This window comes from Rhinolophus hipposideros (assembly GCF_964194185.1).
Source record: "Rhinolophus hipposideros genome assembly, chromosome: 5".
Taxonomy (NCBI): Eukaryota; Metazoa; Chordata; class Mammalia; order Chiroptera; family Rhinolophidae; genus Rhinolophus; species Rhinolophus hipposideros.
Window position 1 is genome coordinate 4302596 of NC_138051.1, and position 19631 is coordinate 4322226.

The following is a 19631-nucleotide window of genomic DNA, read 5'->3' on the forward strand; positions in this document are numbered from 1 at the left end:
TGCTACATTTTCCTAACTATCACACCTTAGAGGTTTGTTCAAATGTCATTTCTGTGGGAAGTCATCCCCGATCCCAAACTGAGTCAGGTATCTTTCCAACATTCCCACAGCATCATGCCCTATCAAAGCACTTACCATTCTGAACATGACGTTTCACTTATCTGCCCAGTTAACCTATATGTTACCTAAGGCAGGCATTATACCTTTATTCTCCATTGTGTTTCTAACACTTAGACTAGTGCCTGTTGTGTTGAATGAATGAATGAATGAATAGTAGGCTCTCCACCATCAGTTACAAGTGCAAGCAAAATTTACATTGTAAACTCGTCATGATTTTCAGTTCAAATCCGCTGAGACTGTTAAGATAGTCCCAAAGGCACTGAGAAAGTTACAGGGGATATTTGCACGCAGCTAGTTTCTTTCACTACTCAAATTACCTTTAAGACAAACTAAGGAGAAAAAGGCTATAATAGAACAGGAGGAGAAAGGCCAAAAAGAGGAAATCTTGTAAACCCGGGACAAATTATTTGGGTCTTAGTATTACCTCACAGACATTTACAAACTGTAAACACTATATAAATGTCAACTGGCAAAGAGAATCTGTTAAAGAAAAATAATAAAATGGTCAAAACATGAATTTAATGTATTTTAAAAAGTGCTGATTGTTTTTTAAATAGTCAAGTTAGGATTGTGATTTAAGGAGAGGGAATAGATACAATTCTCAGGCTGAAGAATTTGAAAGAATATCTTATTCAACCCATATAAAAGAAAAAAACAACCTGAGAGCCAGTGAGATTAAATGATTTACTACCCCAAGTCAAACAGCTAGTGTTAGAACTGTGATCAAAACTTGAGAATCTGGAAATTCAATTCAGCACTTTATCAACTAAGTTATTTTTAGCTCACTGATTTTTTAATTTCTCTGAGTACTTCACTTTATTTTAAAAAGTTTTTTCTAAGCCCTTGTACATGCAAACAAATTAGTTACCTTCAAATGGGCGTCATTAGAGATACAAATATAAAACTCTAAGATAAACAATGAAAAACAATATGTTAAAATACTTAATATGGTAACAAAAATCTGGTATACAGTAATTACTAGAAAGACCTGCTTAACTATAAAAAAGCAGAGAATATGAACAAGATAGCTACAATTATTATAAAATTAAGTTATTTCTTTTTTTTAAAGATTTTTATTGGGGAAGGGGAAGTTATCTCTTAGATACCTTGAAAAATTTTAAGAGGTAACTTCCAGGTAACTAAATATTATCTATGCCACAAACATTCCTATGGTCATTAATAAACTAAGGCCTCCATAGGAAGATTATGTTTACTTAAACGCCTAAAATTTCTTTACTAGGTAACAACGAAGTAAATCATCTAAATTCAACAGGTTTTAAGAGGGATACTTTTCCTTTAGTATCTGCTCCAACTGTCACCACCTGCTGTATTTAAGAATCTGTTAGAATGGATTTGTATAAGTAAAAATCTTTTTGTTTTTTTGAAGGTATAAAGAATACTGAAAGCTCCCTAGTGAAATAGTATTAGTGACATTTTATAAGTGTTTTGGATATGTATTTTTAAAACTTAGTTTTGAATGTCTTTTAATTTGGATGAAAAATAATTCCACTCACTGCCTACCTATCACACAATTCTCCCGTGGTGGTAAAAATAAACTCAGAAAAGATTTAGATGTGTAATGACAATTTGGACAAGTTGCTGCTTTAAAAAAAACAAATGGGGTAGGAGGAGGATAGAACAGGACCTTATTTTTTCTCTTCCTTCCCTTATCCTTAATATATCGATAGGTTACTACAATCCCAGACTTCCATCCCAGACCTTCCTTTGTTTAAATAATGAACGGTGATTGACCCTCTGAAACAGAGTCAGCGCTAACCTTAAACTACCAGATACTCACCGAGTTAGGGTAGTTCAAGTAGCAGATCTGACAAGGCATATCCTGTGCTGATGACCTTGTATTCATCTGGCGTGTTCGAGACTTTTTACTTGGATTAATTACATGACACTCAGCAAAGAGCTTCTCCAGGTTTCCATCAAAGTACCTGCATTATTTAAACAGAAAGGATGAGAGCCCAGCAATAGCACACTGTTAGAGCTCTCACAAAATCTGATTTTCTGTAGGGTAAAGCAATGAACTGAATTAAAATAAACCAACATTATAACCTTTTTTTGCTCAGAAGAAATGAGTTGTGTGGCTAAAATTGTAGCAAATGGAGGTATATACACATGAAGAAAGCAGATCCAGTTCTGGTTGCTATTTTGATATTTTTTACTTCGTTTTTATCCTGGGAAGTCAAGCTATTAGTATTTTAATAGTACTAAAACTAAAATGTAAGGATGAAAATTGTACTGTCTCTAGTGGTACCTTGGGAAGAGTAATGCTATTTTAAAAGGTTAGGCTATATTTTTTACAAAAAAATCCTTTTATTAATAATTTGTTATACCAGTTTAAATAACTAGCAAGTAAACCACCTACAAAGCATACCTCACCCCACAAATCATTTAAAAATGAAATTATTACATGACTTTCATTTTACAAAATAGACTTGCTTTCTAAATATTTGAAATTATTTTTAATTTACTAGGAAAGGGGAGGAAGGAGAAAAAAGTTTATCTTGAAATGTTTCTATATTAAATATCTATATATTAGCTGTTCATTAAGCATATATCTAAACATACACAAGTAGTTCACTAGCTAGGATATCAAGAAGCATGGTATGCCAAGTACCCCTACAGTTTTCACTAACGTGCAAACTTCTTGACAGAATTTAGTGGTAAATACTTAGCATACTATTTCCCAGTAATCCACCTGAGACATGACATGGTCATTGACCTCCTTAAATATCTTAATATTCTAAAGGGAAAAGCAATAGATTTAAAAAAAACTTCCAATCTGTGACAATATAGCCAGCAAAAATATTAATGTGAAATCTGGCCAATTACTTTTTAACTTGTAAAGACCAGGTTTCACTAACTATAATGTTCTTTACAAACAAACAGAAGGTTCTCAGGTTAAAAAATAACCAATGCTCAGAAGAGATTTCCAGTATTTTTAATGAAGGTCTTGTGTCAAGGCATTTACTGTATCTCCAGGGGAAAAAATAATCACTCAAATGAGAAAAACTCTCCTTAGACTAATAAATATCTTTCTATAAATAGGTATTTTGACTACTGTAATGATCAAATTATCAATGAAAATGTCAACACATTATGAAAACGGAACTCATAAAGTTAAAGCTTTCCTTGATTCAGCTAACAAAATACATGGAGCAGAAAATCAAGTTTTTCTACAAATTTTATCTCTGAGAAAGTCTAAGATGCCAGGTTTTATCTGAAAAGTAGAAGCATATGAAGCTAACACTAAATATAAACAGGTAAGTGAATTAAACACCTTTTTATATTAAAAAAAAATCATGCTCACAAGACAAACTTCTGTCATTCAAAACTTGACTACACAAAATTAGTGACTCCTATTACTCTGGTGAACATTCTAGACAGCATTCTACGCATACACAGCAAAATAGACGTGTCTATAATTTCATGAAAATACTGTACTCCAGATTTGTAACCTGCTTTTTTCACTAAACATGTAATAGATGTCTTTGTCAATGAACAGAAGTCTACATTATTTTTTATTGTCGAGTAATATTCCACTGCAGCTATGTCATACAATTTACCTAACCAAGCTTATACTGAGGGACATTTAGCTATCCCACATATAAACAATCCTAGATGAAAACCTTGGCCCATCTGATAGGAGAAAAATATCTAGAGTTAACTTGCATTTCTTTATTGGTGAGATGGAACATGTTTCTATTATCAAGAAAGGTATAATTATGTCAGTCAAAAGGTAACATTACTTTCCTTCGTAAGAAAACCAGTATCTTTTAACAGGATGGATTTCCTGTTTGTACATAACAAATTTCTATTAAGGCTGTCATATTTGTTTTTCTGGTATAATTCAGGATTTTGTTGTGGCAAGGGAGAAGAACACTGGATTGCAAAATAGATGTTCAATAATTAATTTTTAATACTGAATCTGAAATATATTGCCTATACATCTGTAACAAGGGGATTTTATTATATCCTAAAGTTGGTCAAGAACAATAAATTATTAAGATCTTACTATTATTTTATGAGTTCAGTATGTAAACAAGAAGAGTAATCCATTGTCTCATGGATTGCTTTCATTCCCATTTCTAACTTGCCTTTCAACCGATAGTGGTTTTAATTGCCACTTTCAATTTTTATGTAGGCAAATTATCATGCAACCCCATTGTGATTTCTGGATTTCATATCGTTTTAAAAGATCTCTCTACCCAAATATTATAAAAATTCGTTCATGATTTTAGGCCTTTCCTTTAAACTGTTTCCATTAAAACTGCTGATTCATATGGAAATTATTTTTGTGTAATAAGGAATACAGCATTTTAACCCAAATGGCTAAGCATCTACTGAAGGGTGTTTCTTCTACCTGTACATCTCAGCTTAAACCTCCCTTCCTCAAACCTTTGGCAGTTCCTCCACCCTCCCCCAGCCAGGTACGTTTCTGCAGGGTTGCATCCTCATGGTATTTTGTACTCCTGCCAACTCTTAGCACATTACTAACTCTGTAATCACTGTCTGTTTTGCTTTCTCTGCTAGTATGTAAAGCCCATGAGGACTATTTTATTATTGCTGTAGCCCTAGTGTCTAGAAGATTATAAGCATTCCATTTCTTTTTAAAGATGACAGTGATAAATGTGAATTCCTCTGCTTTAGGTATAGTTCTTAAAGATGGCCTATACTGGAGTTTATCGCTTTTTGATTCATGCTCAAAGCTACTGAGACAGCACAGGGAGTTGGGGCCGGGGCGCAAGGAAGTCGGACGTCCGGGAGCAATGCTGGGTTAGCTGACCACAAGAATGCCACCACTCCATTACCCCTTACATAAAAACGCAGAAATAGCTGATTCTCTTCCTCCTAACCGCTTACTTCCATACAGATGTCCAAATCACTATTGCGCGCAGTTGATCAAGGTTTTACCCCCTATAACACCTTCCTGAAGTGGCGACGATGAGCTGTCCACCCTCTTGCCCCCAGAGCGCAGGCGCAAAGAGTTACCAGGCAACATAGCCCAAAGAGGAAGCCCGCCTTTTTACCCAGGCCCGCTGGTCCCCCGTGTATAAAAGCTGCCAAGCAGAGCCAGCCCCGGAATCAGTACAGAGGTCCTTCCTTTTCCTCTATGCTGCCTCCCTCGTGTTTGAACATAAGCTTAGTAAAATCTGTTTGGAAAATGTTCTGGGGTTTCCCCTCAATTTCTATTTTAGGGAACCCAAAAACCCCAAAGCAGATAACACTATCAAAGAACTTTCAAATACTGCCCAGATGAACAGAATGAGGAGTTTAAGAACCCACCCATATTGCTGGGCATAGTAGGCCTAGAGGTTTTTTTCTTTTATTAGGTTCCATTTTATAAGAAATGTAACATTTTAAAATTTGTTTTTACTTTTATTACATGATCTGTCCAGCAATGGCTATGCAATGGTTATTTGGAAGGTACTGAAATCTAAATTGTTTTTACTAAACATAACTTAAAATCAATACTTAAACCTATTTTTTAATTTGTCAACTTTAAATAATATATTGATTGCCTTTATATGAAATGAATCTACAACTTAACTCTTGAGTTTTGGTTGGTACTTGCAGGAGCTTTTCCCAGTTGATTATAACTTTTTTCGCTAATTACATTGTTTTTGCACTCTATAGCTTTTTTCAATAATGATAAAAACACTTGGTTTCCTAAACTTGATTATCCTAATTACCTAGACACAATTCAAACATTGACATGTATTCAAATGCTCATTTTAGCCAAATCTGCCTCCCCCAACTCCCTATTCTCCCCCAATATTTGCTATACTGACAGCATCCATTTTCTTCTGGTACCTGTTGTTACTGAAGTCTGTGGTCAAAATAATTTTTCTCATATTCTAATTCAAATCCTTTTTCAACTGGTACATATACAGGTTTCATTCTTGAAATTTAGTAGTTCTGTAGGGTTTATCTTAACCATTTAACTTTTTCTCTTTTGAAATGCCATTCAGGTCTTAAGTACTTCAAAATCCTTTCGTTACTAAGACTGTCCTCCTACCTGATTTGTATCCAACCTAATTTTTGTTAATTTGTCTTATGTCTACCATCTGCTAATTACTTCGTTGTTTTTTTTCCTGTCTCACATATCTCTATTTTTCATAGTATCTACACTATTTCATGCTGTTGCTAATGTGGTTTTAAATGCTGCGAGTAATACCTCGTCCATTCTTTTTTTTGTGTATTTTCTAAGACTTTTATTAAAATATAGCTAACATACAATATTAGTTTCAGGTGTACATCATTGTTATTCAATAGTACCCACCTAGCACTATATATTCTTTTTCTTAGTTCTGTGAGCTGTTTTCCATTGTGGTGGTGTTTTTATTAAGTTCACTTTGACCCTTTATCTCACAGTCTTCATTTAATTTCCTTAAGAGAGCGAAGAAGCTCCCCTCCTCCACTGCCCCCAATTATGACAGTTTTATTTAGGACTACAATGCTCAAAAACGTGAGTGGATTCTCAACTCCCCACACACTGTATACCTGGTCACTATTTGAAAGTTCCTACAGTTTGCTGGCTTCTATGTACATCCTTATGAAAAACAGGCCCAAATGAAGAGACTGAGTCAGTGTGAAGCACTGCAATTCAGGCACCTTGTTTAATGAGTTAACACACAGTAATCTCTCTGCTTCACTGACTTTGGTAAACAGCTGTGAAGTTATCTTAGGACACTGTTTCCATTCCTGCAACCCTTGCTCATCGTTTTGAAAAAAATCATATTGATGAAAATAAAAACAGAATGGCACTGTGGTTTTTACCTTCAATCCAGCCTTTCCTCAGTGGGAGAAGGGCACAGTTTTTTCACCCCATCTCTCAGCCTAGATTTCAAGGGCAATTTGAGAAGTTTCTCAATAAAGTATAAATCCTCTTCTCTCTCTAGTTTTCTTTCTGTTCAGCCAGCATGTTTACAGAAATATAGTTAGGCAAACTACCACTTAATCAGCCATCTTTGCAGAATATCTAAACCTTAAGTTTTCATTTTATTTGACTGCTTGACAAGACAGAAACATAGGAAATAATATAAATTAAATTTCAAGGTAGGAAAGGTTACAGCCTATGGTTGTGGTGAGAGGGGACATGGCTGCTAAGCAACATCACTAGCTAGTGTTTCTTTTTGAATTCTGAATGACTGTAGAATCATTGTTTGCATCAACATCAACATTTAATTTTGCCATTAGGAATTTACTTAAAAGCCACTAGGGCTTCATACTTCATAAAAAGATCACTGTTGAAGGAGTCCTTATTTTCACAACAGAATCAGAAAAGCAAACATGTTAAGCTAATTTAAAGTTATACAGTGGAAGTTTCTACTGTATATTCTTAGGTTATCAGAGTTCAGTCCCCCTTATAGGTAGGTGTTTGATGCTCCCATTCCATATTTATAACATGTCCATAATCTAATGCCATAAGCCTGAGGAGCAAACATGCACACACACACGCGCACACACACACACACACAAATTTCTAAGAATATACATCATACACTATATATAGTCATGTATGAACATGCATATATACATATTTATACTTCTAAATAACAAAAGTTTTTATTTCAACATTCTCATGTGGCATTTTTATGGGTACCAGACTTCAAATTCAAAAGGCAACTAAACAGTTACAATTATTGTATGCCTTATAGTTCTGACAAAGCACTAAAAAACGATCTATGACACCATCTCTTCTATGGATTGCCATTCCAACTACCTTTTGGCCCCATTAACCTGCTTCTAATGGTGTAATTTTTTCCACTTTTAGAAAAGGTATATTTAAGCAAAAAAGGAGCAAAGAAACAGATTAAGTTCATTTAAATCATATGAATACGAATTGCCATCATATTTATAAAAAGCCAAAATAACAGGACATTAAAATGATAGTCTTAAAACAGCAAAACAGAATAAGGGACCAGACACACTAAGAGAGGCTTTCCCAGTTTTTACATATAGACATTGGTTTCAGAGCTTAACTCTCTTTCTAGAGAAAACCAGTAGACAGATAAAGTACAGTACGGTAACATAAGCAAGTTACTAAGAAATATTGAAGTAACATTTCCTTCTTTTCTCGAGAACACTGGGAAATGCTTTTTTGTTTCTTTTTTTTTAAATTATAACACTTGTAAAACTATTAGATTAAAAAAAACCTATAAATTGTATGGCTTTGATAACAATTTTAAAAGGGCTCCTGAAGTAGAATGTAAATTTTCATACAAATTAAAAGATTCACTGCATCCTTTATGGTTTTTAAAGCTACTCTTTTAAAAGAAGGACTAAAATTATTTAAGATGTCACATACAAACTCTACACAATTCCACAGAACTAAAACTTAAGATTTAGGAATAGAAACTCTTTATCTAAGGATGACTTTTGGTTCTTATTTTAAAAAGATCTAATGAGGACTTGTACAAGTCTTATTAAGAACATGCTTTAAAGGTTTCGGGGTTTTTAATGCTAATCTAAAAAATAAATTTAGTTCACATTTTAATATTAATGTATTATACGTTTTATACATAAACAAACATACTGATCATGCATTTTTAAGGAAAAGTAGAATATACTTTTTGAGATTAAGATGTTTCCCCTATTGGGAAAAACTCAACTTGAAAAAAAATGTTTAACAAAAAACATGATAAAATCTCCTGTGCTTGCGTACTGTACTGCTCAGCAAAAGAGCACTTGACAAAGAAGCTACAAAGTAATACTACTTTCAAATTGCAATACAAAAAATCTTATTCTGTAATTTTTGAGAAACTTTCTGCCATTTGTTCCTCCCTACTCTATCCTTTTACTTTATCCTTTTGAGTTCTGAGCCATGACGAAAGAAAGTGTATTAAGAAACTAACCACAATGAAACAGAGGTAAGATTAACTCCTTCTAAGCTTGAATTAGCAAAATCATGCCATCTGGAAATAGTTGTTATACTGTATTGTTTAGGGAATAATGACAAGAAAAGACTGTACATGTTCAGTACAGAGGCAACCATCATAGGCCTAACTACTAGTACACATGTCAGCAACAACATAACATCTTTTTTCTGAGTATTTTTTAATCTGAGGTTGATTGAATCTGTAGATGCAGCACTCTTGCATACAGAGGGCTGAACTCACTCTCTCTCTCTCTCCTCTCTCTCCTCTCTCTCCTCTCTCTCCTCTCTCTCTCCTCTCCTCTCCTCTCTCTCTCTCTCCCTCTCCCCCCCCTCTCTCTCTCTCCCTCTCCCCCCCCTCTCTGTTGGCCCCCTCAGGAGAGCCAAACGAACAGTATACTGAATTCCCACATACTCACCTACCATACAGCTACAACCATTATTAACATTTTGTTAATCAAAAGGCTTTTCTGAAGAATAAGGTTTTATTTTGTATGTACTTTCAAGGTAGATCTAAAACTATGCCACACATTTTAAGAATCTAATGGCTACGCCCTTCGTAACAGAGGAGAGAACTCTACACTAGAGGCTTCAGAAGACAATAAATGCTGATTTCATAGGTAGTTCCAGCCTAAAGGTGTAACTACCAGTAAACACCTTTACTAGTAGTTGTCCATGTTCTCTGGCTTGATCATGATTAAATCATGATTATTTCAATTTAACGAATTGTTCTAACCTGAAGCCCTTGGAACTTCAACCACTGTACAGTACCCAAAACACTGTAACTGATTTACACATGTTCATCCCCTCCTTGCCTCCGCTGCCGCCAGGAGAATCTCCAAAGCTTTTAGTATTTCCCCAAGAGACCATAGTCCCCAAAATGACACGAACCAATATCATTTTTTAAAACTATTTTTACTTCAAAGAAAATAAAGATAATGGCTTCTATGCCCTCTGTCCAAATTTGTGCATTCAACGGAGGTCCGCCCCTCTGCCCTGCTCAATGGTCTTCTCTTTCGGCTGCACATGAGTAGCACAACTTAGTAAATAAAATGAAACAAACTACTTGTGATTCAATAGTGGGTTTGATTCCAATTAAAAAGAAAAATTGTTCCTTCTAGTATAGAAAAGAAGTATCCTTTCATTCTTGTGATAATGGTGTTTCAATATATTTAATGAAAGTCCTCAGGTTGGAAATGCTGAGAGCCTTAAACCAAAGTATGTTTAAAATCTAGCTATGCTGAAACTAATAAGCAATCAAAAATATAACACAGTATAGAATTAAGATCCATTTTTACTTAGTTCCGTCACAGATTAAGCAAGTATATGTAGGTATTGTGCTAATTAGTGACAGTGTTAATTGCTTTAGAAAAGGTATATTTAAGCAAAGACGAGGACACCTATTTGCAATATGATATGCTAACTATGCAAGAGGTAGGAGGAAAATGCTTGGGAAGTAATAGAAAATAGCAAAAGTGATAAGAATTCAGAGAATAAGGAGATCCAGAAGGCATCAAACAAGTTGTACGGAGGTGTGACAATTAAGTTCACAAACTTCTTGTACCACTGTTGCTAACCTTTTTTGATATCAGAGGGATTATTCATTATGAATTTGTACAAACTGGACACACAGTTAACCAAGTTTACTATTTAGAAGTACTGAAAAGACTGCCTGAAAAAGTTAAGACGAAAACGACTTGAACTTTTCCCCAACAATTCATGCCTCTTGCATCACGACAATGCACCAGCTCACAGGGCACTGTCTGCGAGGGAGTTTTTAGCCAGTAAACAGATAACTGTATTGGAACAGCCTCCCTACTCACCTGATCTGGCCCCCAATGACTTCTTTCTTTACCCAAAGATAAAGGAAATATTGAAAGGAAGACATTTTGATGACATTCAGGACACCAAGGGTAATATGACGACAGCTCTGATGGCCATTCTAGAAAGAGTTCCAAAATTGCTTTGAAGGGTGGACAAGGCACTGGCATCGGTGCATAGCTTCCCAAAGGGAGTACTTGGTAGGTCACCGTAGTGAGATTCAGCAATGAGGTGTTGTAGCACTTTTTCTTGGACGAGTTCGCGAACTTAATTGTCTGACCTCATATATTACGTACAGAATTGTAAATGATGTCTGTGTGCCCAACCCCAGAATGAAATATTACTGATGCTCTCTACATGTGTGCAAAGATATACATAGCTCTTGAGGAGACTGGGGTCTGAATAGCTGAAGACATCCCAACGGGGTACAAGTATAGAGGAATAACTACAGCCATACAGAACAGAGTAAAAGTATGAAAAGATTTCAAAAGTCAAATAGTATAGCTTTCAAGTGGTAGAAACTACAGAGGTAGTGAAGGCTGATAAAAAAAACAAAAAACATCACGTGGCTTCTTGATTCCCTCTACTGTATGCTTTTTTTCTATTTCATTACATTCTGCTCTTTCTTCTTGTACTTTCTCTGCATTTACTTTGTAGTTCTTTCCCTATCTTGACACATCTAGCTCATTATTTGAAACTTTTAAGATGAATTCTTAGCTTATTACATTCTTTATATATGCATTTAATGTAATAAACTCCACCCTTAAGCAAACTTAGCTTGCATTCCACAATTTCCCCCTTAATATCCAAATACTTCCTTAAATAATTGAGTATTTAAAATTTCAACCAACATTGATAGAACTTAAAATGTTGGCTTAAAAAAATACCAAGGCTGTGTACAACATAAAGCCATTTACATTAAAAGATAGCACTGTTTGCGAATACACTTTCCTTGAACACAGTATTCTAATTTGGCATTTATTTTCTTTCAACCTATTGAGGTATCATTCTACTATCACTTCCAATTGCTGCCGTGGAACAGTCAGCTGTTCTGTGGACGAATATTTGAGGTCTAACAATTAAGTGCACAAACTCATCCTACAAAGTGTGCTACATACCTCATTGCTGAATATCACTATGGTCACCTTCGAAGTCCTCCCCCTGGAAGGTATGCACTGACACCAGCACCTAGTCCACCCTTCAAAGCAGTTTTGGAACTCTTTTTCTAGAATGGCCATCAGAGCTGTTGTCGTTATTACCCTTGACATCCTAAATGTCATAAAAATGTCTTTCTTTCAATATTTCCTTTATCTTCGGGTAAAGAAAGAAGTCACTGGGCAGATCAGGTGAGTAGGGAGGGTGTTCCAGTACAGTTACTTGTTTACTAGCTAAAAACTCCCTCACAGACAGTGCCCTGTGAGCTGGTGCATTGTTATGATGCAAGAGCCATGAATTGTTGGTGAAAAGTTCAGGGCTTCTAACTTTTTCAAGCAGCCTTTTCAGCACTTCCAAATAGTAAGCTTAGTTAACTGTTTGTCCAATTGGTGCAAGTTCATAATGAACAATCCCTCTGATATCAAAAATCGTTTTGACTCTTGATTTGGACTGACAGAATTTTTTTGGTCATGGAGAATTGGCTGACTGCCATTGCGCACTTTGACGCTTTGTTTCAGGGTCGTACTGGTACACCCAGGTTTCATCACCAGTGATAACATGGCCTGAAACATCGTCTTGCCTCTCCAAAAGGTCTTGGCAAACTTCGAATTTCCTTTGCTTTTGTTCACTGGTGAGCTCCTTCGGGACCATTTTTGCACACAACTTTCTCATGACAAGATTTTCAGTTAAGATGTTCCTAACTGTTTCTCTATCAATGTTTATTTGGTCTGCTATGCTTCTCATAGTCAGCTGACTATTTCAACGCACAATTCGAAGAATTTTCGCAATGTTTTCATCAGTTCTGCTTATTACTGGCCCCCTGACCTCTCTTCATTAGTGTCGCATTCTCTCCCCTCAGAAAAACATTCAATCTATTTGTACACTGCCGTTTTCTTCCTGGCATTATCCCCATTTGTACACTGCCGTTTTCTTCCTGGCATTATCCCCATAAACTTGGACTAACATGTCCCTGATTTCACTTCCACTCTCACTAAGTTTAACAACAAATGTAATGTTTGCTCATTGCTCTAATTCAAGCTCAGACATTCTCACGATCGCACACAGAAACACACAATAATGAACGCTACTCAGCAGAACTCCACCACATGTTGACACGAACACAGCTGTGAGATAGTGATATACCAAGGTTATGAAACCTTACCGAGCTGCTTGTACAGTGTTGCCTACGTAGTGCACAGTGACACGAACTTAATTATCAGACCTCGTAGGTTCCTCCACACCATTTGTTTTCCAAACCTGAAATGCCCAGTTTCCACACCCTCCTGCCCTTCCAATCCAATCAAATGCCATCTCATCAATAAACCCTTTCCCACCTAAGTAAGAAATAACCTTTAATATATTCCCGTAAAGCTTTATCTCTAAGTACCCTGGGAGTACAAACTGTATGACACATTGTTGTGTCTACTTCTTCATCACCAAACCTCCGTTCAATATCTTACACGTAGTTAATGTTCAAAAACATTCTTGAGTTTATGTAGTGAAGTAGCAGACAACAGAATGGATAAAAGAAAAATCACTTCACATGAGGTAACTAAATTACTCCAAGTTCAAGCAGCTACTAGGTGGGAGAGCAGAGATCTCGTGTTCTTAACCACTATAATACAATAACATGGTGCATTTACCACTTTCCATGCACTGCTCTCTGATAATGCCTGAATCATTTAAACAGGAAAACCCAAGTATACTGTAGAAGAATAGTGATGAATGCGATCACAAAAGGCAGGTTTCTGACAAACCAAATTTACTTTCATATACCAGACGATCACTGTGAAACAATGTATTATTACTAATGTGGCTATCACAGTAACATACAAGTGCTAACTCTACTATCACAAAAATTATATAGAATCAAATCCCAGATGAAAAAGTTGGCCTTAAAGAACTGGGCCAGATACAGTCATTGCTGCAGTTCTGATTCTCTGATTTGCTGTTTTGATTCATCTAAATGAGCATGGGAAGAATCTAATGAGTAAAGAGAATTCTGTTTAATTTGTAAAACAGAGGGAAACTAATTGACAGAGTCAAAAAGCAGAAGGCTGGGTGAAAAAGAGAATGACAAAGGTCTGGAAATCTGCTATGAGAGGTAAAAGACCATAAAGTTAAAATGGTCCCGTATGCACCAGCCCTTCATCCCCCTCCCTTCACCAAAATTTATTTTTAAAAAGAATAAGTCATTCGTATTTAGGGTCAGGACAAATTTGTTTAAATTGTGGACTAGAAGTCTGGGGAATTATTGGCAGGAATCTACTTACAACTCTATTTCCCTCACTGGACAGTGACTACGGCTCACCAATTAATAAATTACAAAAAAGAAACATATGCCTGGCATGTGGAAATAAGGAAAGAGAGGAAAGTGGAGGAAATTTTAAATACTGCACAATTTTGCGTAGGATAAGATTTATCTTCAAGTACGTCAAAATGAATAGAAATGATACTTGAATACATTTGCATTACCAAATGGGAAGCAAGATATTTAATACTATGTAACGAAAACCATTGGCCATAGTGTCTACCTTTCCTTTTCATTCCTGGGATTCTAAATAGTTATAAGATTTTTATACTTTATTATCCTTCATTTTTTATACTCAAGAATTGGGAGGTGCACAGTGTCACTGAAACTAAGCCTCCTTACATTCCGTTTTTTCATTTTCCAGGAGTATTAAGGTTTGGGGGGGGTGGAGAGGGTGTGTGGGCACTGGATTATTATTATTATTTATTTTTTTTTTTTTAAGTTCTCAGGTGAGTCTAATAAACAAATGCTTTGTTTATCAGTTGATTCTCTTGGGTTTCCTAGGTAAATGATTATATTGTCTAACATAAAATTTCCTTTCCTTCTTAATCTTCATACCACTTTAATTTTCCAAGTATTATTTTATCAGAACTTTCAATATGTTTAAAATGGTGGTGACAGCCAGTAATCTGGTTTAATTTCATGGGCATGCTCCTAATGTTTCAACATTAAGTATAATTTTGCTGTGGATTATTAGTTGATGCCCTTTGTTACGCTAGAAAATTACTCTCTCAATTTGCTAAAAACCGTTTTTTTCTCAATCATGAATAAACGCACGATATTAAATGCATCGTTGGCATTGTGATTGCCTTTCGGTTTCTTTTCATTAACCTGGTAAAGGAGTAAATGATCTAGATGAGCTTTTTCCCCCAATGGTGACCTCTCCTTCCATTCCTAGGAGAAATCCTACTAGGCCATAAATTCATTCAATAGTTATGTTTCTATATTGCCAAAAGGGGTACACGGTATATTCATTTATAATTCTGAAGTATTTTTCCCATCCGCAAGTATGCATTATTACCAATATTGTTTATCTGTGCCTTCCCGCACTCCCATCACATTTGGCAGCAGTTTATTCCCCCCTTCCCATACCAGACTTTCCTTTTTCAGAGCAGTTTTAAGCTCACACCAAAACTGAGCAGAAAGGAGTGCCCCATATACCCCTGCCCCCCCCCCCGCAACCTCCCCACAATCCGCACTGCCCACCAGAGTGGTGCACTTGACCAACCAATGAACCTATGCTGACACGTCACTATCACCCAAAGCTCATCATTTACATTAGGGCCCACTTTTGGTGCTGTATATTGTATGTGTCTGCACAAATGTGTAGGGATATTTGCCCACCGTGATGATTTCAAACAGAATATTTTCACTGCCCCCAAAATCCTTTTGGCTCTGCATACTCATTCCCTCCACCACCACCAACTCTTGGTAAGCACTGATATATTTCTTACTACCTCATACCCTCGTACTTTTATTTTTTCCAGAATGCAATGTAGGTGGAATCACACAATATGCAGCCTTTTCGGCATGGTTTCTTTGCACTTAGTAAGAGGCATTTAAGGTTCCTCTGTGTCTTTTCATGACTTGAGAGTTCATTTCTTCTTAGAGCTGAATAATATATTCCGTTGTCTGAAGGTACCAAATTTATACATCCATTCACCTACTGAAGGACATCTTTTGCTCCAAGTTTTGGAAATTATGAATAAAGCTGCTATGAACACCTGTGTGCATGTTTTTTGTGTGGACATAAGTTTTTAAGTCACTTGGGTAAATACCAAGAAGGCTGACTGCTGGATTGTATGGATAAAGTATGTCTAGTTTTGTAAGAAACTGCCAAACTGAAAGCAAAATGGCTATACAACTTTGCATTCCTCACCAGCAATGAATGACAGTTTCTGTTGCTCCAATCCTCAGCACGATTTGGTGATGTCAATGTTTTGGAATTTGGTCATTCTAATAGATGTGTAGTGGTATCTCATTTTAATCAGCAATGCCCTAACGGCATAAGACGTGGAGTAACTCTTCATATGCTTATTTGACATCTGTGTATCTTCTTTGGTGAGGCATCTAATTCAGATGTGTGCTCATGTTTTAAATGGACTGTTTTCCTATTGTTGGGTTTTAAAGAGTTCTTTGTATATTTCGGATAAGTCTTTTATCAGATGCCTCTTGCAAATATTTTCTCCCTGTCTGTGACTTGTCTTCTCATTCCTTTAATTCCTTTTTAAAATCCATTTCAAGTAACTACCTTTTTGTTTTATTTATTTAATTTTGCTCTCAATTCCATTAATGTTGCTTTATTTTAAACACTTATTCTACTCTTTTTGGGTTTATTTTGTATTTTTCTAACTTCCTATATCAAAGGCTTAGTTTGTTTTCTACATCTTTTTCCTTTTCTTATAAAAATTAAATATTAACATTTCTTATAAAAATGTTAATACTGTATATTTCCCTGTACAGTATTCCTTATTTGTACGTACTCTCAGCCACATTCCTTATTTGTACGTACTCTCATTAGTTTTAACTATTTTAGAAATTTCATTTTTGGTTTTTAAGGATTACTTGGAAGTATGAGAATAGAATGAACATCAATTTTCCTTGGAATTAACTATAGCCTAGAATGTGACCAATTTGAAAATGATATACTTGGAACGGTACCAAATACCAATACATATTTTAAATTCTATTTTTATTTATTGATAAACAGTGTAAAAGAAAACAAGTGTTAATAGTTATGTCATGAGAGATAATGGAGAGATAGCATCTACAAAACAAGAATAAAGTTATTAAAGTGAATAAAATTGGATACTGTTGAAATAAAAAATTCAAGATGGCTAAATAGCAGAATGGATGCAGAAAATAAACGAACAAAACAGAAACCGACTTATAGATACAGAGAACAAACTGATGGTTGCCAGAAAAGTGGGGGAGGGGTTGAAGAGCTGGGTGAAAAAGGTGAAGGGAGTAAGAAATACATGGGGATGTAAAATACAGCATAGACAACACAGTCAATAATGTTGCAACAACTATGTATTGTGCCAGGTTGGTACTAGACTAATCGGGGAAATCACTGCATAAACTATATAAATGTCTAACCACTATATTGTACACCTGAAACTAATGTAAAGTAAAATTGAATGTCATCTGTAGCTGAAAAAAATAAACAAATTTCAGCAGAAGTTTTTAAATTTCTCTGTAAAATGATATATTCCTATCAGAATAAAATCCCTGATGAGTTAGGGGGGAAAAGAAAAGGCAACTTAGTGAATTAAAGGCTGAGGAACTTTCACAGACTAGAGTTGAAAAAGGTAAGTACAGAAGAAATATTTTGAAAAAAATCAGAAGACCTGGAAAAGAGATCCAGAAGTTTCAATACGTGACCAAAAGAAATTCCAGAAAGTATTAAGAGAATGGAGAGACGGTAACACTGAAAAAGTAACAGCTGAGAATTTCCCCAAACCAAAAATATGGGCTCTCTGACTTAAACGGCCCAAAGGCAATGCATTCAAAACCCACCCCAAAAATCTCAAAATATTAAGGATTTCTCTTAGAATATGCAAAAATTTATCATTTATGAGACTTGACTTACGTGACTACAGACATAGCCTAGAAGAAAAAAAGGTAAATTTGGAGAAAACAGTGGGATGCAAGAAACAAATTAGAAAAAAAAAGCTAAACATACTGAGTAAAAATACTTAACGTCAAATGAAAAATTCAAATACCAAATTAATCAAGCTATGAGAAGAAGAAAGAATAGAGAAACAAAGTACGCTACAATTTTTGTCCTGTGCAAGGCATGGATATAAACACTGCAATTAAATATTGTTACAAACATAGTTTTAACTATGCAAATATAAATTTTAAGGATTGCCACTAGAAATGCTAAAATAAAGTATATAATTTTGAAATTATTGGGGGGGATGCCGAGAAACTTGATCAAGGCAACTAAACCACCAAAGGACAAACATGGTAAATATAAAGCACAACTAACAACAGCAGTAGTTAGATTTATGGGTACCCAATAACATACGTTCAGTATATATAAAACAAACCCTGAAATTAACAAGGGGAAACTGAAAAATTCACAAACTCACAGAAGTTTCCCAGAAGCCGCCTACTTTTTAATTCATCCTGACCACACTTAAGTACAAAATTTATTTGCAAAATGCTTTTAGTAGTGTCAATGGTATTACAGAATTCAGAATGTCTTTGGAGAGAAACATTAATAAGAAAAAAACTGTAAATAAGTCTAGTTCACTGAGAGTATCAAATACAAACAATGAAAACACCTTTTCCTAATAGATGAGTCATAAAATAAGCATGAAAATAAAAGTTACCAAACTTAAGAAATATCACTGACTTCAAGAGATGGTGAGATCCACCAGGGGGGATGGTGGGGGGATCACACTAGTCAAAGAGCATTTTATTCTTCAGGAACCCTGGGAAAGATGCATAGTTGATATGTGTTTAAGAACATAAGCTTTCAAGTCCAACAAACCTGAGTTTGAGTGCTAACTCCTTGTGTTACAAACAGGTAAATACATTAAACTCTAAGCCTTAGTTTCCACATCAATTAAGTAGGTATAATAGTTTCTAGCCCCATAAAGCTATCAGGAGGATGAAATGAAATACTGCCTGGTACAGAGGACTCAAAAATTGATAGCTATTATTGTCACTATTAAATTGTAGCTGGGGTACAAGGTATGAGAAATTGGGCAACACTCTTGGTATTACCTAGTATCTGTTTTACAAAGGGTTTTCAGTTGTAAAATAAAGTGAGAAATATTTTTCATTTATTTCTCACAATATCTGGGTTCTCAGTTCCCAATAACTAGTCGTAATCCTTTATTAAAATGAGGACTGCTACTTTTAGGCTGATAGAATATGGCTGAAAGAACCGAGGCTGTCACCCTACCACCTTAATAAGTATCCCCAATTTCCAATCTAAGGAAGACGAAAGATTAAGAATGGCATTAGTACTGTCATTTTCCAGTCCCAGTAATTTCTTCCCTTTTAGAACTAGGAACATTTTCAGAGAGAAAATACAAAACATATCCATTGAATATAATCCTGCGCCAAAAACAGAGAACCGGTTCAAACAGCTGTTTTGGTGGCCAGGATACCCTGATAAACTTCTTTACTTTGTTTTCATTGAATAAATGTGATTAATATGCTTAACAGATTTAAAGGTTTATGGGCAAGAAATTTTAAGAATTAAAAGAAGAACTTATTCATGTGCTACAAAAATGTTTCAAGCACTTTCAAAAAACCAACTTTTAGTTTACATACATATCAAAACGATACATACGTAAAAAGGGGGAAATAAAGGAT

At 35.3% G+C, this 19631-nt stretch overlaps 1 protein-coding gene across 1 annotated transcript in view; it reads right to left on the reverse strand.

Moving 5' to 3' along the window:
• ARIH1 (ariadne RBR E3 ubiquitin protein ligase 1) overlaps positions 1–19631 on the reverse strand; it is a 103674-nt gene that overhangs the window by 37617 nt on the left and 46426 nt on the right. The window contains exon 3 of the mRNA XM_081047722.1: positions 1919–2063. Coding sequence (XP_080903848.1) covers positions 1919–2063 — 145 coding nt within the window. The remainder of the gene's footprint in view (positions 1–1918; positions 2064–19631) is intronic.